General features: G+C 39.5%; 1 protein-coding gene across 2 annotated transcripts in view; it reads right to left on the bottom strand.

Annotated features, from left to right (window-relative positions):
• MYRIP (myosin VIIA and Rab interacting protein) overlaps positions 1 to 25,877 on the bottom strand; it is a 450,013-nt gene that overhangs the window by 209,678 nt on the left and 214,458 nt on the right. For both annotated transcript variants that reach the window (XM_031009332.3, XM_063703711.1), the window contains exon 3: positions 6,510 to 6,731. In XM_031009332.3, the coding sequence (XP_030865192.3) occupies positions 6,510 to 6,731 (222 nt within the window). The remainder of the gene's footprint in view (positions 1 to 6,509; positions 6,732 to 25,877) is intronic.

Raw genomic sequence — 25,877 nt, 5'->3', positions numbered from 1 at the left:
AACTTTTTCCAAACGCCTGTTAATATTTTTACCTCTTCTCACAAATCACAAATGCTCTTAATGACATCTAGAATGGTGAATCCTTTCCAAAAGGCTTGTTTTCAATTTACTTTGCCAAGATCTATCAGAAGAATCATCTGTGGCTGTTATAGCGTTATGAAATGTATTTCTGAAATAAGACTTAAAAGTCAAAATTACTGCTTGATCTTGGGCTGTAGAGTGGATATTATGTTAGCAGGCATGAAAACAACGTTCATCTCCTTGTATATTTTCATCAGAGCTCCCGGGTGATCAGATGCATTGCCAATGAGCAATAATATTTTGAAATGAATCTTTTTTTTTTCTGAGCAGTAGGTCTCAACAGTGGGCTTAAAATATTCAGTAAACCATGCTGTAAACATATGCACTATCATTCAGGCTTTGTTGTTTTATTTGTAGAGCACAGGCAGAGTAAATTTAGCATACCTTTTAAGGGACCTAGGATATATGGAGTGCTAAAATGAGCATTGGCTTCAACTGGAAGTCACCAGCTACATCAGCCCCTAACAAGACAGCCTGTTCTTTGAAGCCAGGTATTGACCTCTTTTTAGTTATGAAAGTTGTAGATGGCCTCTTCTTCCAGTAAAAGGATGTTTTGTCAACATTGTTGAAATCTATTGTTTAGTGTAGCCACCTTCATCAATGATCTTAGCTAGATCTTCTGGATAACCTGCAGCTCCTCCATCAGCACTTGCTGCTTCACCTTGCACTTTTACGTTATAGAGATGGCTTCTTTCCTTAAACCTCATGAACAAACCTCTGCTAGCTTCAAACTTTTCCACTGCAGCTTCCTCACCTCTCTCAGTCTTCACAGAATAGAAGAAGAATAGGGCCTTGCTCTGAATATGGCTTTGGCTTAAGGGAATGTTGTGGCAGGTTTGACCTTCTATCCAGACCTCACAAACTTTCTCCCCATCAGCAATAAGGCTATTCCATTTTATCATTCATGTGTTCACTGGAGTAGCACTTTTAACTTCCTTCAAGAGCTTTTCCTTTGCATTCACAACCTGGCTAATTGTCTGGCTCAAGAAACTTAGCTTTTGGCCTATCTTGGTTCTCAATACGCCTTCCTCACTAATCATTTCTAACTTTGATTTAAAGTGAGAGATGTGTAACTTTTCCCTTTTTTTTTTTTTTGAACACTTAGAGGCCATTATAGGGCCATTAGTTGACTGAATTTAATATTGTTGTGTCTCAGGGAATAAGGAGGCCTGGGGAGAGGGAGAGAGATGTGAGACCCACCAGTCAGTGGAGCAGTCAGAACACACACAATACTGATAGATTAAGTTTGTCCTGTCTTATATGGGTGTGGTTTTTTGTGCCCCCAAACAATTATAATAGTAACATCAAAGATCACTGATTACAGATGACCATAACAATAATAATGAGAAAGTTTGATATATAATGGAAAAGTCTGAAGTATTGTGAGAATTACCAAAATGTGACACAGAGACATGAAGTGAGCCTATGCTATCGGAAAAAGTGGCCTCGACAGACTTGCTCAATGCAGGGTTGCCACAAACCTTCAATTTGTAAAAAATGTAATATCTGTGAAGCACAGTAAAGTACATTAAAATGAGATATGCCTATGACGTACAAAATGACAAAAATTCAAGTGAACAATTCTTATAATGAAGCAAAGAGCTAGAAAGCTAATTTGTTTCCAAGGAAAGTAGGAATTTGTTCCCAAACCAATTAGGCCCAAAATGATTATGACTGATATGTATGGTCTGGGCTCACTCTGAAAAGTTTTGCTTCCTGAAGAAAACCTTAAATACAAGTACTATATGTCTTTATTCATAATGTTTGAATGAATGCATACAATAAATTGTCAAGAAGATAAATCTATATATAATGAAAAAATGACAAAGGGATGATTCAGTAGTATCCCATTTTCTATAGAACTTCCAAAATAAGTAATTCATCATTCATTCTATAATACATTTATTTTTTTAATCTCCCAAAGCTAAAAATTTTAGATGAACACTGATAACAGAAATACATTTTAATGCAAAATATATGAAGCAAAATTACTAACAAAGAACCAAATGATTACAATTACAACTTTAAAATTCTCAAAATGCTTTTACTGAACTAAATAATCAAACAGAAAAAAATATGGATTGTTTTTCACTGAGATGAAAAGAAGAAAGTTAAAGTTATAGGTTACCACATTTTTCTTAGAGACTTGACACTGTCTGGGTCCTCTCCTGATGAATGCCATGTTTCTAATCCGACTCTCTCATTTACAGCTGTACAATAGACAGCCCCAGGTATTTGATACAGTTATTACTTCTGAGGCTATTCATATTGTAGGATGAATGTCTACCTTTAATTCCTACTCCTAATTTTTTGTGGACAAGAATTTTTATAATTATTCATAGCCCACAGTATCTCAAAAAACATATGCATATGGTAGCCACTGGATAAATAGCTAGAAATTAAACCAATGTAGCAAAAATGGTTTCATTTAAATAAGGAAAGGAATGCACCTCATGGGTAGTGGGGAGTGAATATGGGTCTGAAAGTGGCCTCACAAGTGGTCATCTGTGTAACCTCATAGACCTACTATCAACTATTGAGATTTCATATACAAACACAAAATGTGCTCTTCATAGAATCTGACATACAATGTTTTAAAAACCCACTTGCTTGAAGATGAAAATTCTAGAAGAATGTTCCAAAGAGTAGTGTCTAAAGTAAATCAGTTCTAACCAAGAAGGGAGTTTCAGATTGAATGAAGGGCAGAGGAGCTACTGGACAAAGTGGACAAGCAGCCCTGAGTGTCCATACTGCCACAATATTCAAGTCACGTAATCCTTAAACGTGTTACATGATGAATTTGGCTCTAGCACTTGTGTAATGTTGAAGGGTTACATAGTTTGTTGCTATATAAATAAAACTAACTCTTCTAAGGCATCCTTCAAAAAACAAGAATGCGATCCAGGTACAACATAAAAGACTGTCCGCTCACAGGCCATACATCTGTGGTACTTTGAAAGACATACTTCTCTGTCAAACAGGACCTTAGAGACATTTCAGGAAGCAAAAATATGCCACATATTTCATGGATTTCTTTCCTAGACAGGTTCCTGTGATTGAATTGAGCAATACAGAAAAATAGGGAATGAACCAAATTTCTCCATCCCTTTGGGTTTCAGCCAATAATAATCTCAAGACATAATACAAGATTAAAGCAGCAACATTTCCAATTTCTCTTCAGCATCCCCTTTCTGCCAGCTTTGATTAAACAAGTGTGGGTGTGTTCTGTTTGAGCTAGACACATTGAATGTGGAAGACTCCTCAGTAACCCTCCACTTTCTTAAAATAAAAATGGAACAAGGGTACACTGGCTGTTGCATGTCTTTCCAGGTATCCTTCTATGAATGGTTCTTTATTTTCTAATGCTCAGCTTCTGAGACTCAGGAGCTGTCATGCAATATTAACACGAACATGATGCAAGATTAAGTGAAATGGGACTACCTAAGCCTCCTGCCTCCTCATTAAGTTGCTAGAAATATGAAATGAAAATTTAAAATATAGTCTTGGCAGCCATTGCTGCCTTTTTTACAACTTATTTTTCCAATATCTGACAAATTATTGAGACAACATTGTACAAGAGAAATAGCAAATGGTTGGCATCAGAAGATCTTGCTTTTGCGAGGCAAGGTTCTTCCATTTATAGGTGATGGGATTCTGAGGTGGTGCAGCAACTACTCAGCACTACTGGTATTTGATTAATGCAATGTGTCATTTAATTGTAACTAATAATAGATGCCTGCATACAACTCATGGTGAATGTGGGGTTGACAGGCTGTGACTGCACTCTATTGCTACTAACTGTTTAGTAAATTTGGTGACTTTTCTTACTTGGGGAGAAGAGGAATAGGTAAATATTGAAAGAAATGAAATCATGTAGGTACTGATACTTCCTTTTATTTGTGGGGGAATATGCTGAAGCACAGTATAGTATACTTTAATAACGGCTAGGGTTTGACATTCCAATGATTTCGCCATCCCTTAAAGATCAAATGCCAATTCTTCACACAAACTGACCCAATCACTTGCCATCATCCCGCTTCAATAGTGGTCTGCTTCAGACCCTCCACACACCTTGGGGGACTCTGTTTTGTTTGCTCATGCCACACCTTGTCTGAGAGTGTCTCCCGATTCCTCCTCTCCAACTGAGTTCCATCTAGGATGCCCTCCTTTTCCATGAAACCCCTTTAGGACATCTAACACTCTCTGAGTCCTTTCCTCTAAAATTCCTAAAGTCTCATTCTGTACTATGCATCTGGCTGCTATAAACATCGTCCTGTTCTATTTGGGTCACAAAGATTCATGTGCTTTCTATGTACCAGGCTCTGGTGCTACAAATGGAGTTGAAGAAGACAGCATCCCTGTCCTGGCGGTGTTTACCACCAGCTGGTAACAAACGTCAGTGTAGCACATGCAGCCATGGCAGATGTTTGAGTCAAATGCTACATGGTACTTGCCCAACTTGGTAGGTGCAGAATCATAACATGCAGTCATCTCATCTTCTCCAACTCCTTATGTCTCTCACATCCTGACCTTCTAGTTCCTTCTTCTCATTTCAGAAAAACTTGTCACCTGGCTCAATTCTTCACCTCCATATTGTGGCCACTATCCTGGTTTTTTCCAATCATATGGGCACTAGTATTTTGGTCCCTTAACTTCTTCTTCTAGACATTGTCTCCTCTTCCCATGGTCACCACTCAACTGATCTACTTTAGAAATCACAAATTCATCTTTTTCTTTATATAGAATTTTCATTTTTTCCAATTTTCTCTATCAAGTACTCCCACTGTGACAGTTCTTTGACTTGACCAGATACTACTTCTGGCTGACTGACCCCTTCATTTTCTCCCCATCCATCCATAGCCCCTTTCTGTTTTTCCTTACTATCCAGATTCTGTCTTTACATTCTTCACTGCCCAATATCCTTAACTCAATTACCCTCTGACCTGTCCCAAGCCCCACGAAACTCCCAATCTGTGGGAAGATTGAAAGAAAACAGATTCATAATTTGTTACAAGAACTTGGCTTGAATGTCTGCATCTCAAACTCCTGTAATGCCTATTTAGATCTACTCTTATTTCTTCCAACATCCAACTGTCTTGTCCTCAGTGCCACAATATTCAAGTCACGTAATCCTTAAATGTGTTACATGATGAATTTGGCTTACCCCACCTTGACTGAGAAATAGAAGGCATGGATGAACCTCTCTCTGTTGATCACTCCCAGATGCACGCTCATCTATAATCCCAGTTTCCTCCTTCCCTTTGTTGTTGCAGGGCTTTTCCTCCTCCTTTCAAGCTGTCATGTGGAGACCCAGATGGGCTCCTTGCTCTGACCAAGTCAGGCACAGGACCTGCGTAGCACCCAGCCTTGGATACTGGGTGCTTAACATACCACTTTTTATTTCAGTTTGTGTCTTAGCCCAGAGCCTGATTCCTTGGAGACCCCAAGGAAACTTGGCAGCTGTCCCCATTAACTAGCTCTATGGGAAAATTCTAGGTCTTGATGCATTAAAGGATACAAGCGAGTAAACAGGGCAGGGAGAGGAGAAAGGAGGAAAGAAGGAAAAGGTGTGGGAGGCAGGGGCTTCTGAGTGTGTGCTCCCAGGACCTGCTCATCTCTGCTTCACTCATTAACAGGCATTTTGGAAGCATGCAGCAAATACGAATCACAATGCACACGACAGATGCTAGGATCAGCACAGACAAATACCAAACACTGGTTTATCAAACTCATCAGTTTCCAAATACTCAACAGATCAAAGAAGTGCTCTGCTGGTCGCTGAGGGAGAATGTGAAATGCCATGCTTGTTATTTCCCTCACAAAGTTGTCTTCATCTCCCCTTTCACAGCATTGACTCTTTTTTGTCTTTCACAATCTTGCTTTTATTTCTTATCCTCTATGAAGCTTTCTTCAAGCCCTAGGGCCAGTCTCTCCTTGCTTAGTGCCCTCATAGCCAATAGACAAACTAGTCAGGGCATGTATCTCCATATACGAAGGCCCAGCACTTACGTATCACACCATCTGCTATGCCTCTGAGTCACTCATAATTGGCCTAATTCACCATCATGTTTCCTGCACCCAGCATAATTCCTAAGAATCCAACACATGCTTATGCAATGAATGAACGAAAGGATGAGACCAGATGAGAAATTCCAAAAAGATGAATAACATATGTAGGAGCTGCATCTTCAATCCCAAGAAAGCCCTTTCTATTCACACCCAGGTGCTCCTGGGGGGCCCTCTCTCATCCTCCCTATAAAGATCAACAGGTTTCCTTATCCATGCATCTCTCTTCAGCAAGCTGTTTACTTTGGTCAATACTCTGTGTTGATCTACCAATCATAGCTGGTTCTACCTGACTGAAGGAAGTGGCAGGTGAATCTCTCTAAATCACCAGTGTAGACCCTGGGAATGCACCAGCCACTCACCTCGCTTGCTGGCAGACGCAGCAGACCCAGGCCTTTTCGTGCTTCTGGTAGGAGCAGCAGCTCTTGCAGACATTGAATTTGCAATCTCCACACTGGCGCTTGGTGTTGACGAGGAAGGTGAAGGGCGAGCAGCAGCGCATGCAGCAGTGCTCCACAAACTGCTGGTGCTTCGAGAGGATGCTGCACTTGCTGCCTTCCTCATCCAGCTTCTGCTTCAGCTCACTGGGAAACCAAGGTAGGGGAAATGGGAGGAGGAGAGAAACACAACATCAGGTCAGGTGGTGTCTCCCCAAAGCACACACCCTGTCCCTCCCTTAGGCCAAGCTACCATGTAGGACCTTCCTGGAGAACAAGAGAACTCAGAAAGATCAACTGCTCAACATTATGTCCAGAGAAGAACATTAATCGTAGATTAGTTTTGTGTACTCCTGTATGTCAGATTTTCTATGAGAAAGCATGAAAACCTTATCACTTCCATTTCAGAGACTACATTGAGATACAAGTTATTAAAAAACTAATAAGCATATCCTTGAAAAATAAAACCTTTAACTTAATTAATGCCTTTTTAAAGGAGCAGGAGATCACTTATGATAAAACATTAATCCTCACACAGCCCAGCTGGGAATATGATAAATGCAGTCCTGGCTTTATTTAACATCCCTGGAAACTGAAGTACTCAAGGATTTTTAAAAGCTTTCAAATCTATATGAGTCAATAAGGATTCTATGGGTGATGGGCAGATCGAGGCACTGGTGATTCATAGTTGGATAAAAGAACAATTCTGTTCTTCTAAAAAGCTCCTGGTCACTGGGCACACAGCCAGCCACACTAATGCAAAACATAACGGTGCATACACTCCTCTCTGTGCTCAGTGAGAAGAAAAATACACTGCCAACAGGTTGAGTAACCTGGGGAAAGAATGAAAAAAAAATTACTCTGAATCAGCAGGTTTGAGTTGTTTTTCCTGCTACGAAAATGGGGGTCCCCAAAGAACAGTAGAAAAATTATTATTTTTACTACTATTTTACTATTACTATACTATATTACTGGACTATAATTTTTACTATTTTAGTACTACTATATTACTAGACTACTACTTTTACTATTTTCCTACTGTTGCACACTATCATTATAATAGAAAAACACAGTCCCCCACTTATAATGGTTCAACTTATGATTTTTCAACTTTCTGATGATGCAGAAACTATATGGATTCATTAAAAAAGCACCAGAAAGTGATACAATACTCTATCATGATGCTGAGCATAGCAGCAGTGAGCCACAGCTCCCAGTCAGCCATGAGGTCATGAGGGAGATATTCTATGGTGGACTATGTTTTACTATGTTGTCAGATGACTTTGCCCAGCTGCAGGCTAATGTAAGTGTTCTGGGCATGTTTAAGTTGGCTGGGCTAAGCTGTGATGTTCAGTAGGTTAGGTTTATTAAGTGCATTTTCAACTTATGACAGTTTCAACTTATGATGGGTTTACTAGGACGCAATCCCACTGTAAATCAAGGAGCGTCTATACTATATTTTACTACAGCATTCTACTATGATAATACTTGATAGTATTTTACTACTATTTACTACTACTATTGTTTTACTACTATTTTACTTTATTACTTTTTTTACTTTTTATCTTTACTACTATTTTTATTTTTACTATGACTATTTACTACTCTTTACTATTATTACTATTTTTTATACCCAGTTGTGATTATGCAGTTAAAACTGGATATATTTAAGATGTACGTGGCAAATATTTTCTCCCGTTCTGCCCTTGTCTTTTTATGTTTATGGTGTTTATTCTCATTTAGAAATGCTTAATTTTTCTGTAGTTAAATCTGTCAGGCTTTTCTTTCATGGACATCGGACTTTATGTCTTGCTTGAGAAGGCCTAGACCACCCCATCAGTTTATATACATAGTCAATTAGCCCCTGTAGTGGGTTGAAGGTTGGCTCTCTTAAATGATATGTCCATGCCCTAAATCACTGGAATCTGTAACTATTACCTTATTTGGAAAAGGGGTCTTATAAATTAAGAATTTTGAGATGTAGTTATCTTGCATTATCTGAGTGAGCTCTAAATCCAATGACAACTGTCCTTTAAGAGACACACAGAGAAGGCAATGTGAAGACAAAGGCAGAGATTGGAGTGCTGTGGCTACAATCCAAGTAACACCAAGGTTTGCCAGCAGCCACCAAAAGCTAGGAAGGAGGCATGGGCAGATTCTCCCCCAAGAGACTTGGGAGGGAGTGTGGCCCTGCCAGCACCTTGATTGTAGACTTCTGACCTACAGAAGAGGGAGACAATACATTCTTATTGTTTTAAGCCACCTATTTGTGATAATTTGTTACAGCAGCCTCAGGAAACTAATATAGTTTCTACTTAAAAAAAAAAAAGGGAAAACAGTAAGTGCAAACTTTCCTCAACACTATATTCTCATCTAATTACCACTCTCTAATAGTCCTAACCTCTTCTAGTTAAAATTCCTGAAAGAACCATCCCTGGTGGTCAATATATGTTCTTTATTTCCACTCACTCCTGGGTCCACTCCAATGGGCCTTTTGTTCTTTTTCTTAAAGAAAACAAAATCTCTGCTTGAGATCCCCCACTGACCTTCATGTTGCAAGATCCAAAGGGACTTTCTAGGCCTTATCTTACCTGATTATTCTTACATTCTTGAAATATTCTCTTCCCTTCCTCGTGTTACTCTTGTTTTCTCAGCCCTTTTCCAATTCCTTTGCAAGCTATCTCTTCCTCCTATTCTGACTTTTTAAAAGTTAGACAAGACTTTTTAAGGCACGATAAAATATTTATTCACTGATGAAGATTGTTTTCAACATTAATGTTAACCTTTTATTGAATAGATTGTTTGAGGCATGGTCTATGTGACTAGGTAGACTTTCTCCACCCCAACTTTCCTCAAGCATGGACAAATCCCTTCTTTTCAGTTCATTGAAGCAACAGACTCTAAGGTGTGGTGGGTGATGGACGTTTATTACCAATGGTTTAAGGGTAGTGGAAGGTGATGGAAGAGGAACCCAGCTCCAGGCCGAACAGAAAACCATTTCATGTGGGCATGCTGCAGTTAAAGCCCTCAGCCACCACCTTTGGGATTCCTTCATTGGCCCTGTCACTGGACATGTTGCTGTTCCATCTCTGCCTATCCAGGTTCCCATATGTCCCCTCTCTTCTCTTGTTCCAGGGCCCTTCATGGCTGCTTAGAGGAAAATTATCCAAAGCTGTGACCTAACTGGTAAAAAATGGCTGCATATGTAGGAGTCACCCTTGTCTGAATCACAAGGCATGGGAGTAAATCAATCAGGACACAGGTAAGCAAGAAGGAAGACCATGAGAATTACCTTTCTTTCTCTCCCCTGCCCCTTTGTTCCCTCTCTCTCCTTCCCCTGTCCCCATATTTTTAAATTAAAAGGATGGTATTATTTATACTATTTTAATTATGAAACCTAAAAAATGATCTATTTTTGTTTAGGTTTTCAAGTGTGTTGATATAAAGTGGTTCACAAATTTCTCTCATGATTATAAGATCTCTGCTACCTCTGTCATTATGTCCCTCTTTTCTTTCAGAATATTGTTTATTTGTCCCTTGTTCAGTAAGTTCAGAGGTTTACTTATTTCATTAATTTTAAAAATAACTAGCTTTTAGTTAGGTTGATGGTTGTCTACATGGTTTATTAGTCCTCCATTGCAATAAAGTCCAGTCTTATTTTTATTATTTCTTCTTTCTACTGGTTTGAGTTTATTCTTTTCTCTAATTTTTAACAAGTAAAACTTTTTAAAGTAAACTCACTTTTAACATTTACTCTTTCCTAATCTATGCATTTAAGGCTATAAAACTCTCTCAACACATCATTTTTGTTGTACCTTGCAGGTTTTAAATAAGAAATTTTTTTATTGTCATTTATTCTTACATATTTTATAATTCTCAGGTTTAAAATTTTCCAAATATGTGGCTTTTGTTATTAACTTTTTTTTAACATTTTGATCACAGTGTCTCAAATAAATTCCTTGGTATTCATTGAGACTTTCATTATAGCTTCATAGTTAGCCAATTTGTGTAAAGCCCCATATGTGTTTGAAAAGAATGTTTATTCTCTACAGACTGATAACAAGATGCTAACCAAAAAGTGATTGAGGCAGGTCTCAATGGATAGAGGTTTATTTAGCCAAGGTTGAGGACACTTCCAGGAAAAACACAAGTCATGGGAGCATCTGTGACCTGAGCTTTTTCCAAAGAGGGTTTGGGAACTTCAGTATTTAAAGCAGAAAGTGTGAGCCAGAGAGAAAACAGGAAGGGGGGTAGGCAATGATGTAAATGGTTACATTCTTGTGAGGCTCTGATTAGCATTCACAAATATACATTTCACATGTGAAAAGAGGGCGCAGAGGGAAAAGTCAATTCTGCATCCATCTCAGGGTAGGCAGGAGGATGATTTCTGGTCTTGTCATTGTCCCATACCTGTGACAATAAGCTGGTAATTGACACTGTCAGATGAGAGTCAACAGAACTCAGTTTTAGGACTAGTTTATAGGGGGATATGTATCCTGAAAGATTTAGTGGCTCACAGGGAATTTCCTTGTGAGAAATTTGTGAGGGAGACCATCTGGGGCAATATGTGTTGTAAAAGGAACATAAAGTCCCCAGACCCCAAACCCACTAAGCCAAAGGGAAAAGACAAGCTGGGAACTAGGCCATGCAAACCTGCCTCCCTTTATTCCTAAATAGACAGCTACAAGATAAAAGGCTACATACCTCCCTTGCAATTTGCTCACAAGGAAGGCCCTTTACTTCCATTCAATTTTACCCTGACAGTGTAAATTAACATCTTATCTTCACAGGTACGGGACAAAGGACAGAATTAAAAGTCATCCCTTGGCTCACCTGAGACAAATGTGTAGCTGACTGCTTTCTGTACTCCATGATTATTTTATCTTATGCAAAAATGCAGATTCACTGAGAGCAAGACAAATACATTTATATTGAAATTACTAATAGATTTGGACTTTTTTCTACTATGCTATGTTTTATTTTCTATTTACCATGCCTTTTCTGTTTCTTCCTACTTTCTATCAGATTGATTGGTTTTCTTCGCTCTCTGTGTTTTTTCATTATGATTAGGCATTTTATGTTTCATTTCTTTTAGTGGTTAGCTTTAATATATTAACATGCATATTTGGACTAATGTATAAAGTTAACAGATGTCTCGTCATCAACAATACAAACTTTAATTTCCTCTGGTGTTCTACATGGCTACTAATTTAATGTTGGTTTGTAATTGCAAAAATTATGCTTAATATTGTTTGATTGAGGTTTTAGCCACCCGACATGAAGAAGACTAGGGCCTGCCCTGAGAATGAAAGTCCTAAAGATAGGAAACTCAACTAGTGTCATTTCCTTCATCTAAGTATCAATGCTTCTCCAGCATCTCGTGCATCTGGTTGCAAATGGGGTGTTCTAAGGCAATATATACTTCCTTCAGAAAGCGTATTTTTTATTTGCAGGAGTGTTGGTCCAACAGAAGCTTACTCAGCAATCATCAATAGCAGAACTCTTGCTATTTTAAATTGATTTTTTGTATAGATTTATACACATTTAACAATTTTGTTGCCCATTATTGCTTCTTGCATCTGATTTTTCTTCTGTTAATTTTCTTTATTGCTTCACTTCTTCTGGTAATTCTTTCATCAAGGTAAACTCTAGCAGCCTCTATTTAACCCTTACATTTCAATGACAGTTTAGAAGGCTGCAGAATTCCAAGTTGACAGCTCATTTTGAATAAAGTTTTTTTTTTTTTTTTGGTATCAGTTGTTGCAATGGGAAGTCTGTCAGTGTAATTCTTCCTTTGTAGAAGACTCTAACTTCCCTCACTGGTTAGTTTTAAGAATTTTTAAATTTTCTGTAGTGTTCTTCAGTTTCACTATGAAGTAACTGTGGATTTGTTTGCATTCATTTTGCTTGGATCTCTTCGTCAATTTTTAAAACTTCATTAATTCTAAAGAATTCTCCAGACATTTTTGAATGTTGTCTCCTGCTCTATTTTGTCCTCCTGGAATTCCAATTATATCTCAAAGCTTTTCTGTTCTTCCATGTCTCCTAATCTCTTTGTTTCATCTCTTTGTATTTCTGAGATACATTCTGGGTAAGTACTTCAGTTCTAGTTTCCATTTTAATAATTCTTTGTTCATCTGCATTTTCTCTACTATTTAATCCTTTTGAAAGTGTATTGAGTTTCGTATTTCCAGAAGTTCTAATGATTTGTTTCCATTTAAATATGCCTGTTCCACTCATGTGCCATTCATTTCTTGGTTCCTATACCTTCTTTAAAAATTATTTTAAATATACTTCTTTTATAACCTCTTCCTGGATTTTAATTGAAATTTTACTGATTTTTATATTTCCAGAAGTTCTAATGATTTGTTTCCATTTAAGTCTGCCTGCACTTTTCTCCTTGGTGCCAGTCATTCCTTGGTTCCTATACTTTTTTCTAAAAATAATTTTAAATATACTTCTTTTATGCCCCCTTCCTGATTCTTATATTCAGTTCTTAGAGGCGGCACAAATCCGTCTATTGGTTGCATCTATTAACTCTTGTTCCAGGTAGGTCCTTTGCTTTCATGGTTTGTCATTTTGATTAAGATAATCCCCAGTCAAGACTGCTTTTTATGTAAGTGCACCTTTTCAGTGCAAATCATTCATGAGTCATCACCAAGAAGTCCTCAATTCTAGAACAGCTTCACATCTGTTTCTCATCTTGGGGAATCCATTACTACGTGACTTATACAATTTTAGTTTTCAATACCTTGTTGTGGTGGAGGCTTGGGGTTTTGAGGTTTTGATTTTTCTTTTAAATTTTTTAAATTTTATTATTATACTTTAAGTTTTAGGGTACATGTGCACAATGTGCAGGTTAGTTACATATGTATACATGTGCCATGCTGGTGTGCTGCACCCATTAACTTGTCATTTAGCATTAGGTATATCTCCTAATGCTATCCCTCCCCCCTACCCCCACCACACAACAGTCCCCAGAGTGTAATGTTCCCCTTCCTGTGTCCATGTGTTCTCATTGTTCAATTCCCACCTATGAGTGAGAACATGCGGTGTTTGGTTTTTTGTCCTTGCGACAGTTTACTGAGAATGATGATTACCAGTTTCATCCATGTCCCTACAAAGGACATGAACTCATCATTTTTTATGGCTGCATAGTATTCCATGGTGTATATGTGCCACATTTTCTTAATCCAGTCTATGATTGTTGGACATTTGGCTTGGTTCCAAGTCTTAGCTATTGTGAATAATGCCACAATAAACATATGTGTGCATGTGTCTTTATAGCAGCATGATTTATAATCCTTTGGGTACATACCCAGTAATGGGATGGCTGGGTCAAATGGTATTTCTAGTTCTAGATCCCTGAGGAATCACCACACCTGAGGAATCACCACACCAACTTCCACAATGGTTGAACTAGTTTACAGTCCCACCAACAGTGTAAAAGTGTTCCTATTTCTCCACATCCTCTCCAGCATCTGTTGTTTCCTGACTTTTTAATGATCGCCATTCTAACTGGTGTGAGATGGTATCTCATTGTGGTTTTGATTTGCATTTCTCTGATGGCCAGTGATGATGAGCATTTTTTCATGTGTCTTTTGGCTGCATAAATGTCTTCTTTTGAGAAGTGTCTGTTCATATCCTTCGCCCACTTGTTGATGGGGTTGTTTGTTTTTTTCTTGTAAATTTGTTTGAGTTCACTGAAAATTCTGGATATTAGCCCTTTGTCAGATGAGTAGGTTGCAAAAATTTTCTCCCATTTTGTAGGTGGCCTGTTCACTCTGATGGTAGTTTCTTTTGCTGTGCAGAAGCTCTTTAGTTTAATTAGATCCCATTTGTCAATTTTGGCTTTTGTTGCTATTGCTTTTGGTGTTTTAGAGATGAAGTCCTTGCCCATGCCTATGTCCTGAATGGTAATGCCTAGGTTTTCTTCTAGGGTTTTTATGGTTTTAGGTCTAACGTTTAAGTCTTTAATCCATCTTGAATTAATTTTTGTATAAGGTGTAAGGAAAGGATCCAGTTTCAGCTTTCTACATATGGCTAGCCAGTTTTCCCAGCACCATTTATTAAATAGGGAATCCTTTCACCATTGCTTGTTTTTCTCAGGTTTGTCAAAGATGAGATAGTTGTAGATACGCGGCATTATTTCTGAGGGCTCTGTTGGGTTCCATTGATCTATATCTCTGTTTTGGTACCAGTACCATGCTGTTTTGGTTACTGTAGCCTTGTAGTATAGTTTGAAGTCAGGTAGCATGATGCCTCCAGCTTTGTTCTTTTGGCTTAGGATTGACTTGGTGATGCCGGCTCTTTTTTGGTTCCATATGAACTTTAAAGTAGTTTTTTCCAATTCTGTGAAGAAAGTCATTTGTAGCTTGATAGGGATGGCATTGAATCTATAAATTACCTTGGGCAGTATGGCCATTTTTATGATATTGATTCCTCCTACCCATGAGCATGGAATGCTCTTCCATTTCTTTGTATCCTCTTTTATTTCATTGAGCAGTGGTTTGTAGTTCTCCTTGAAGAGGTCCTTCACATCCCTTGTAAGTTGGATTCCTAGGTATTTTATTCTCTTTGAAACAACTGTGAATGGGAGTTCACTCATGATTTGGCTCTCTGTTTGTCTGTTATTGGTGTATAAGAATGCTTGTGATTTTTGTACATTGATTTTGTATCCTGACACTTTGCTGAAGTCGCTTATCAGCTTCAGGAGATTTTGGGCTGAGACAATGGGGTTTTCTAGATATACAATCATGTCGTCTGCAAACAGGGACAATTTGACTTCCTCTTTTCCTAATTGAATACCCTTTATTTCCTTCTCCTCCCTAATTTCCCAGGCCAGAACTTCCAACACTATGTTGAATAGGAGTGGTGAGAGAGGGCATCCCTGTCTTGTGCCAGTTTTCAGAGGGAATGCTTCCAGTTTTTGCCCATTCAGTATGAATATTGGCTGTGGGTTGGTCATAGATAGCTCTTATTATTTTGAGATACGTCCCATCAATATCTAATTTATTGAGAGTTTTCAGTGTGAAGAGTTGTTGAATTTTGTCAAAGGCCTTTTCTGCATCTATTGAGATAATCATGTGGTTTTTGTCTTTGGTTCTGTTTATATGCTGGATTACATTTATTGATTTGCGTATATTGAACCAGCCTTGCATCGCAGGGATGAAGCCTACTTGATCATGGTGGATAAGCTTTTTGATGTGCTGCTGGATTAAGTTTGCCAGTATTTTATTGAGGATTTTTGCATCAATTTTCATCAAGGATATTGGTCTAAAATTCTCTTTTTTGGTTGTGTCTCTGCCCGGGTTTGGTATCAGGATGATGCTGGCCTCATAAAATAAGTTAGGGAGGATTCCCTCTTTTTCTACTGATTGGAATAGTTTCAGAAGGAATGGTACCAGTTCCTCCTTGTACCTCTGGTAGAATTCGGCTGTGAATCCATCTGGTCCTGGACTCTTTTTGGTTGGTAAGCTATTGATTATTACCACAATTTCAGAGCCTGCACCAAGTGGACCTAATAGACATCTACAGAACTCTCCACCCCAAATCAACAGAATATACATTTTTTTCAGCACCACACCACACCTATTCCAAAATTGACCACATAGTTGGAAGTAAAGCTCTCCTCAGCAAATGTAAAAGAACAGGAAGTATAACAAACTGTCTCTCAGACCACAGTGCAATCAAACTAGAACTCAGGATTAAGAAACTCACTCAAAACCACTCAACTACATGGAAACTGAACAACCTGCTCCTGAATGACTACTGGGTACACAACAAAATGAAGACAGAAATAAAGATGCTCTTTGAAACCAATGAGAACAAAGACACAACATACCAGAATCTCTGGGAGACATTCAAAGCAGTGTGTAGAGGGAAATTTATAGCACTAAATGCCCACAAGAGAAAGCAGGAAAGATCCAAAATTGACACCCTAACATCACAATTAAAAGAACTAGAAAAGCAAGAGCAAACACATTCAAAAGCTAGCAGAAGGCATGAAATAACTAAAATCAGAGCAGAACTGAAGGAAATAGAGACACAAAAAACCCTTAAAAAATTAATGAATCCAGGAGCTGGTTTTTTGAAATGATCAACAAAATTGATAGACGGCTAGCAAGACTAATAAAGAAAAAAGAGAGAAGAATCAAATAGACGCAATAAAAAATGATAAAGGGGACATCACCACCAATCCCACAGAAATACAAACTACCATCCGAGAATACTATAAACACCTCTACGCATATAAACTAGAAAATCTAGAAGAAATGGATAAATTCCTGGACACATACACCCTCCCAAGACTAAACCAGGAAGAAGTTGAATCTCTGAATAGAGGTTTTGATTTCTTATGGGAGACTTCATTTCTCTCACCCAAGGGTCCAGGTAAAGAAACTTTTTTTGTAGATCCGCTAAGCCAGTAGGCAAAATTTTTCTGGGTTCTCTTTCACTAAGAGTACAGCCCTTTAAGACCAAACTCTAAGCAGGCATCTCATTTTCAGCTGCCTTGTCTGGCAAAGGCTCAAGGCCACATCTCCTGCCCCATTCAGAAATTAGCATTGCAGCCTCTAGCCATCAGAACCTAGAGCCCTGTTTCCCACTGGATTAGACAGACCACTCTGGTTTTAAATTCCTTCTTTCACTTTTACCCTGCTGTGGTCTGAATGATTGTGAAAATTCTTAGGTTGAAAACTAACCCCCAGTGTGATGGTTTTAGGAGATGATTAGGTGTTAAGAGTAAAATCCTCGTGAATGGGACTAGTACCATTATACATGGGACTCCAGGGCCGCCTTGCCCTTCCACAATGTGAGGACACAGAGAGAAGACATTATCTATGAACCAGGAAGCAGACAGACACCAAATCAGCTGACATCTTTATCTTGGACCTCCCAGTCTCCCAAACTGTAAGAAATACATTTCTTTTGTTTATTAGCCACCCAGTCTATGATATTTTGTTATAGCGGCCAAATAGACTGATATACCCTCTAGGAATTTTCCTTTCTTACTCCCCTCTGCAGACTTTGAAAAAATTAAGATATAATTCACATAGTAAATTCACTCCTCTTAAGTATATACAATTCAGCGGTTTTTAGTATACTCAAAAAGTTGTGCAACCACCACTACTGTCTTACTCCGTAACATTTTCATCACATCAAAAAGAAATTCAGTATTCATGAAGCATTCTCCCCTGCCCTCAGCCTCTGCAAACCACTAATCTACTTTCTGTTTCTATGAGTTTGCCTATTCTGAACATTTTATATAAATGAAATAATATCATATGTGGTCTTCTGTGTCTGGCTTCTTTCACTTTGCATAATGTGTTCAACGTTTATCCATGTTGTAGCATGCATCAGCATTTCATTCCTTTTTACTGCTAAATAATATTCAATTTATGGATATACCATTTTATTTATCCATTCATTCACCATAAACATTTACATTGTTTCTAATTTTTGGTTATTATGATGAGTGCTGATATAAACATTCATGTACATGTTTTTGTGTGGACATGTATTTCCAATTATAGGAGTAGAACTGGTAGGTCACATAGTAACACTTTTTTTAACTTTTTGAGAAACTGCCAGACTGTTTTCTAAATGGCTGTACCATTTTACATTCCCACCAGCAAGATGTGAGGGTTCGAATTTCTCCACATCCTCCCCAATACTTGTAATTGTCTGCATTTTAAAAAATTACAGCCATCTTAGGGGGTGTGAGGTGGTATCTCATGCTTTTGACTTGCACTTCCCTAATGACTGATGAGGTTGAACATCTTTTCATGTGTTTATTGGCCATTTGTACATCTCCTTGGAGAAAAGTTTATTCAAATTTTTGGCCCATTTCCTTCTTTCTTTCCTTTCTTTCCCTTCTTTCTCTTCCTTCCCTTCCTCCCCTCCCCTCTCCCTCTCTTTCTCTTTCTTTCCTTTCTTTCTTTCTTGTAGAGACAGGGTTTTGCTCTGTCATCCATGCTGGAATGCAGTGGTGGCATCATAGCTCACTGCAGCCTTGGACTCCTGGGCTCAAGTGATCCTCCCACCTCAGCCTCCCAAGTAGCTGGGACTACAGGCATGTTATGCCTGGCTAATTTTTTAAATAATTTTTTTTTGTAGAGACATGGTCTTGCTTTGCTGCCCAGGCTGGTCTCAAATTCCTAGCTTCAAGTAATCTTCCTACCTCAGCTTCCCAAAGCACTGGGATTATAGGCATGAGCCACCAGGACCAGGTGGCCCATTTCTATATTAGATTATTTGTCCTTTACTGGTGTGTTGTAAGGGTTTTTTATATATTCTAGATACAAGTCCCTTATCAGATACACAATTTGCAAATATTTTCCCTTTCTTATATTAAACCCTACATTTTATTAGTATTTTTGTTTGGTTTTAGTAAAAGAAAGCATCTCACCAGCTCATCTTACCCTGCTACTGGATTTAGAAATCTATGTATGTTTTTACAACTTCTTTTTTTACTTAACAATATATCATAAACATCTGTTCATGACAATCCAGAATCTTTGCAGCTTTAGCTCTTGGGCACCTTTAGCTGGCTTACATATCTTCTAACACATGAGCAGGGCTCACTGCTCTGCATAGAAGTGCCCAGTACTTATTTGTTGCTTGATTATTGTATAATAAAGGGAGGCTGAATCCAGAATTGTAAGGGAAAACTATGTCAGACCAGCTAATAATTCTATAGGGTAAAATATATACATACACTTGGCTGAATAAAATGTTAACAGGGAGACAGAACAGAGGTGATATTTCCAAGGAAGGAAGATGTTATTCAGTCCCTTAGATTGAAGGCAGAAGATGTGCTAAGTCATTGACAGCTCTGACATCTCTCAACAGTATAACAACAGCCTCAAATTGACTGGCTTATATCGATATTTCAGAGATACTAAATTAAATAGGATAAAACATCCGAAAAGAAAATTATTTGGGGATAATAAAGCTCTGTGAACTCTATCCATAAGATAACTTGAGCTTTATGAGTTTTGTTTGCTGATACACAGGACTGCAAATTCCAATGGCATTTTAAAGCTCACTGGTGTCTAGTAATAACTGTACCAAGCCCTCTAGAGTTTATTCCAAGCAAATGAGGTGTTTTTCAGGCTCAGTGGAGGAATGGGGTGCCATTCTTCAGACCATCTCTCACTTATTAGATTATATTGCCCTGTAGTATCTCATGGAAGAAGTCATTGGGCAGAATTGTATAGTATGACTTATAATGGTTAATTACAGATCAACCAAGAATGATGCAAGACAGGCTACCTGCTTTGAAATATCTTGGGAAGGACGAGGACTTCAAATGGTCAGCTACATGGGAAAGAGTGATGGGTTTAACATCAGAAGCTAGTGTTCATAGCTGGGCTCATCACTTACCAAAAAGTTCCCCAACCTTTTGGGGCCTCTGTTTTTCTGAGTGGCACTTATAATTTCTACTTCACAGGGTTGCTAGAGGTTTTAAATGTGCAAAGCTACAAAAGCAAATACTAGTCTTTCCATTGGATTAGCAAGAAATTCAGTGATCCAAGTATCTATAACATTTGAACATATTTGGCTATATGTCAAGAAGGTTTCTGCAATAGCATCTGGGCAACAGTGCTCAAGACTTATTTGTTGCTTGAGCACTGGGTAACAGGGGGTGTGAAGTGTTAGCTCACTATGGCTTTTATTTGCATTTCCCTAAAGATGTTGAACATGCTTAGTCTGATCTTTAGCAGTATCTTCTTACATCTGGTCTAGTCTCCTCCTGGTCTTACAACAGGCATCTTAAAAGCCTATTAACATTTCATGGTCTCTTGGTCTATCACCACGCCAGCTCTGACAGGTTGTTAGAGGGTAAAGCATTCCGTGTTGAGAGGACACACACAGGCTCAATGGAGTTGGGTGTCATGATGAGGTAGCAGTGTCTGCCATGGGCGTAGCAGGAAGTGATGGCATGTACATCACTTGTTTGCTATCCTTCAACTCAGTTACCAAAGAGAGGGTAATTTTGATCTATAGCTGTGAGCTTGGCCCTCTTTTTCCCGCTTCCTGCCCTGTCCCCCTAGGGTGACTCATCCATTCCTGTAAGTGAAGATGTTTGTGAAATTGACTTCCAAACTCACTTAGCTGGTCCCGCCCCTCCTCTGAGCTGCAGAAACCCCCATCCAGGTGTCCTCTTGACCCTGCCCATCTTGCCACCCCTTGATAGCCATGGGCTTTGCTTAGAATGTCAATCATTCTCTCAATTCACACTTATTAGGCACCTATTATTACAGGTGCTAAGGATTTTTTTTTAAAAAAAGACATAGCCCCTCTCTTCATAAAATGTGCATTAAGGTAGGAATTCAGATGATAAATAATTAAACAAAACAAAGTAACTATAAATTATGAGGCATTCTCATAAGAATAAGTAGGATACTCAGACTGAAGATAACATCAGGACCTACTTTAGATTGGTGGCAAGAGAGGGCTTCTCTGGGGAAGTGGCATTTCAGTTAAAACATGAAGATGAGAAGGAGCTAGTCCAATGGAAGACACAGCATCCCAGACAGAACAAGTAGCAAAGAAAAAGAGCTTAGTATTGGGGGGAGACAGGAGGAGCACAAGTGCAAGGGGGAAGTTATGGAGGATGTGAGCAGGGAACTATCAGCCACTGTCAGTAAAGCCCACTCTTAGAGGACCTTGCATGTGTGAAGCATGGGGAGCACTGCAGTCATCTTGGTGAGGGTGACTGAGGTTTGGGCTGGGCAGGAGTCATTGGAGAGTGCAGGGAAGTGGGCTGATCCCTGTTGCACCTGTTGAGGGCCAGGAGAGAGTGCGAACCAGATTCTGGCTTGTGTAACCACGTGGGGAGTGAAGCTGTTCATGGAAAGAGAGAAGACTAGGGTGGGCAGGAGCAAGTTTTAGTGAAATCTGTGAGGCATCTGAAGAGCAATGCCAAGAGGACACCTGGATGTGGGTTTTAGCAGCTCAGAGGAAGGGCTGGGCCAGCTAAGTGAGCTTGGAAGTCATCATCATAAACGTCTTTACACATAGGGGAATGGATGAGCCACCCTAGAGGGACGGGGCAGCCAGGGGGAAAAGAGGGCCTAAGAACAAGCCAAGAAAACCCCAAACATTTAAACTCAGGGAAAAAGGCTGAAGAGGGGAAGCCAGACAGAAGGACTGAGGAGGAGCAAGGAGGATGTTTCAAGAAGGGGAGAGTGGATGACTATTTGCTGTGAGGACAGTGATATATCCACTGGATTTGGCTGCATGGGGGTCAGCGGTAACCCTGAGGAAGGCAATTTCAGTGGTGGAAGCTAGGCAGGAGCCAGACTGTTGCAGACTGAACAGTGAATGTGAAGTGAGGAAGCAGATCCCTCATTGTTGCAGTAAATCGGGGACCCTGAATGGAGGGACTGGCTGGAGCCATGGCAGAGGAAACATAAATTGTGAAGATTTCATGGACATTTATCACTTCTCTAATAATACTCTTATAATTTCTTATGCCTGTCTTACTTTAATTTCTTAATCCTGTTATCTTTGTAAGCTGAGGATGTATGTCACCTCAGGACCCTGTGATGATTGGGTTAAGTGTACAAATTGATTGTAAAACATGTGTGTTTGAACAACATGAAATCTGATTGTAAAACGTGTGTTTGAACAATATGAAATCAGTGCACCTTGAAAAAGAACAGAATAACAGCGATTTTAGGGAACAAGGGAGACAACCATACGGTCTGACTGCCTGCGGGGTCGGACAAAATAGAGCCATATTTTTCTTCTTGCAGAGAGCCTACAAACAGACGTGCAAGTAGGAGAGAGATCACTAAATTCTTTTCCTAGCAAGGAATATAATATTAAGACCCTAGGAAAAGAATTGCATTTATGGGGGGAGGTCTATAAATGGCCACTCTGGGAGTGTCTATCTTATGCAGTTGAGATAAGGACTGAAATACACCCTGGTCTCCTGCAGTACCCTCAGGTTTACTAGTGTGGGGAAAAACCACACCCTGGTAAATTTGAGGTCAGACCGGTTCTCTGCTCTCGAATCCTGTTTTCTGTTGTTTAGGATGTTTATCAAGACAATACGTGCACAGCTGAACATAGACCCTCATCAGTAATTCTAATTTTGCTCTTTGCCTTGTGATCTTTGCTTTGTTCTTGCTCTGTTTCCTCAGAAGCATGTGATCTTTGTTCTCCCTTTTGCCCTTTGAAGCATGTGATCTTTGTGACCTACTTCCTGTTCGTACACCCCCTCCCCTTTTGAAATCCTTAATAAAACTTGCTGGTTTTGCAGCTCAGGTAGGCATCGTGGACCTACCAATATGTGATGTCACCCTCCGTGGCCCAGCTGTAAAATTTCTCTCTTTGCACTCTTTCTCTTTATTTCTCAGACCAGCCGACACTTAGGGAAAATAGAAAGAACCTACGTTGAAATATTGGGGGTGGGTTCCCCCAATACCTCATGGAATACTTCTTACGGCAATGTTACAAATGCTTTTAAGAGCTGGGCTCCAAAGGGTAAACCCACCTTACAGTATAACAATATTAACAGTGTTCATGATAATTTAAAAGTATACTTCATGTTTAGTTTGTCATGGGTAATGTCACTCTCCCACTAGGTACTTTCAGACAGAATCATTTTGCTGCCTCCAACGGTGTTATAAAAAAAAAAGTCTGTCAAGGCTAACAGAGCCCTTGATACCACAGATTTATGAGTAAAGAAAATCAAATTTAAACATTCCCTCCAAATGTTAATGACACACAACAATATGCTTTGTGGTTACCAGTTATAAATGGAGGGGACCATTTTAATCCAGAACCTGGACAGCTGGAGCACTCGCCATGCCCCACTCATCCCACATGAGCGCTGTCTGATAAGGCTACAGGAACCTCACTAGCCTCAGGTTCAGCGAGTAGCTCAGTCAACATGGATGTTGGGAGAGACTGAGGGCTCCAGCTCTGTTCTTCACAGCTATGAGCCACTCAGTCTTCTAAACCTTGGTTTCTTTTTTTGGCAAAGAAGGGATATCAGCAGCATCCTGAAATGCTTGTTGCAGAAATAAATAAGAAAATGTACCAGAGTTGTGCAGCAGGCACCAAAAAGTAAAAGCTGCCCCATAAATGTCTGGAATTATTTCAGTTCAAACCAGCTAAGATTCTGCTCCACAGCAGGTGCTCAGAAAAGGCTCCCATCTCTCCATTGGATCATCTGGAATATTTGGCCAATAGCCAGAGAGTGAAATCAGGCACATCCACTCCTGACCTTGAGCAGGTGGAAAGCTCTCTAATAATCAGTGAGGGTATCTTAAGAGCATTACAAGTATTTCCTTGAAAAGAGCAATGAGAGAACAGCTGTGAGAAAGCTGGGATCATCACACCGTACACTCGTATTATACCACAGCATACCAGTGCTTCATCATAAACCTAGACTTTGGCCAGGGACATGCAAAAAAAAAACCCCACAAAAAGCATCTAGCCTACAGAGGAGACACAATTCCAAGTCTGTAGGCTCATCAGATCCAGTGGAAACACGTGAAGTAGATATCCCTACCTGAAGTTGCTGACTGTCCCATCTCTCTCTGCACCTGCCCTCCAGCACCATCCCCCTCCTGCACCTCCCACCACCCAATCATCTCCAGCTATGTCTGCTTCCCTAATCTCATGGTAGCTCAGGGCAGGCTCCTCCACAAAACACCGTTTGACAATCACTATCTTCACAACTCTGTTAAGTGGAAAGGTCAATCTTATTTCCCACCTTCTCAAATCAGCCACAGTGCATACGACAGACCAGGATCCTTCATTTAAGAGCTATGAATGACTTCATTTGAGCAGTAGCCCAAGAAAAGTGGAGATGTGAGGGATGAGAATAAAGGAGGCTGACAGAGAATGTTTCATATACAAGTAGAGGAAGCTTCCTTTTCCATAAAGTCAGGTTCCACATGTCCTTGACAAGAGCGAGTACCCTACTTCCTCCACCACCCACTTTCTTATGTGTAGCCCATTTCTTCTTTGTGTTTAGTCTCACATAGGCCACATTAATCTTAGAGAAAACTGTGCCCTAAATCTTTATTAATCATCAAAAAAGTCACAAAATCCATGAATCACTGATAAACCCATGACATCCTGTCCTGTGAAAATGGGCACACACTACATATTATCACTTTGAAAAAGGAGAAAGAACAGTATCTAGGATATAAAAACAGTTGCCTTAGTTCCTTCTCTGAGATATTAACTGTTGGGACCAAGCCTCTTTCTTCCACTTCCATTTCCATAGTCTCCTCTGTGTAGCACAGGGGGCTGGAAGCTTGGAAACCACCTTTCCTAGATTCTTCTGCCTACTGTTGTTGGTTAGGCTCTGCCAATGGAAGGCATTTGTGTGAGACTGGAGGTGGAAGGGAGACGTCATTTTTCGGCTTTACATTCCAGCAGAGGCAGGAGACTGTGGGTGAATGTGGCTTGGTTCCTTCTTGCAGTGGGGGTCCCATCAGTAGCAAGAGTGGCAGCAGCAGTGATGTCATCGAGTGAGTGCAGGCTTGTGGGATCCTACTTAAACACTCTTTCCTCCTCTTCCAACCCTAAGTCTGGGGCAGCCTGCATGGTTACTGATCTCTGGGTAACATTATGTTTTTCCTGTTGCTTTTCCAACTCTTCTAATACTCTTGTAAGCAGTTTCCCAAATCAAAAACTCTCTGTATGAAATATTTAGATGGTTTCTGTTTTCTTGATGGAACCCTGACTGACACATCAGAGAGCTGAAGTCACGTATTGTCAAATCCAGATTTTTTTAAAGTCCGCATTCCACATGGCCTCCTTGACATCTGCACTTGTGACCACTCTGTTCTCCTGACACCAGTGACTCCCTCAGAGCCACCTGGCTTTCTTTTCAGATTAATTCATGTTTCATTCTTTCTTTCCAAGAGTTTTTTCCTTAGACCTCTTCCTTCCTTGTTCTATATTCCCCCATCGAGGAGTGTAATCCATATGTGTGTCATAAACTACTGTTAATGTGCCAGTGGTTCTCATGTCTTCAGTCTCACATTTTCTCATAGGAATTGTCACTGCCTCGAATTTTTGCCTAGGATCTGTAACTGCCAGTCTCTTTTCCAGGTCACGATCTTATGTGGAACCAAACTCAAAACGTCTAAAATACTCAAAATATCTAATAATACATGTATTATTTCTACTCCTGTATTTTTTCCTAAAAAGCATAACTTCTATCCAAAGATCCCTCTGGAATCCTAAGAGTCATTCTCTACTTTTCCCTCTCTTTTACTTCGGGCTTTAATCTTGCATCAAATCCTACCCATTCTGCAT

This window comes from Gorilla gorilla, chromosome 2, assembly GCF_029281585.2.
Source record: "Gorilla gorilla gorilla isolate KB3781 chromosome 2, NHGRI_mGorGor1-v2.1_pri, whole genome shotgun sequence".
Taxonomy (NCBI): Eukaryota; Metazoa; Chordata; class Mammalia; order Primates; family Hominidae; genus Gorilla; species Gorilla gorilla.
This window is presented reverse-complemented; position numbering and strand designations above follow the sequence as displayed.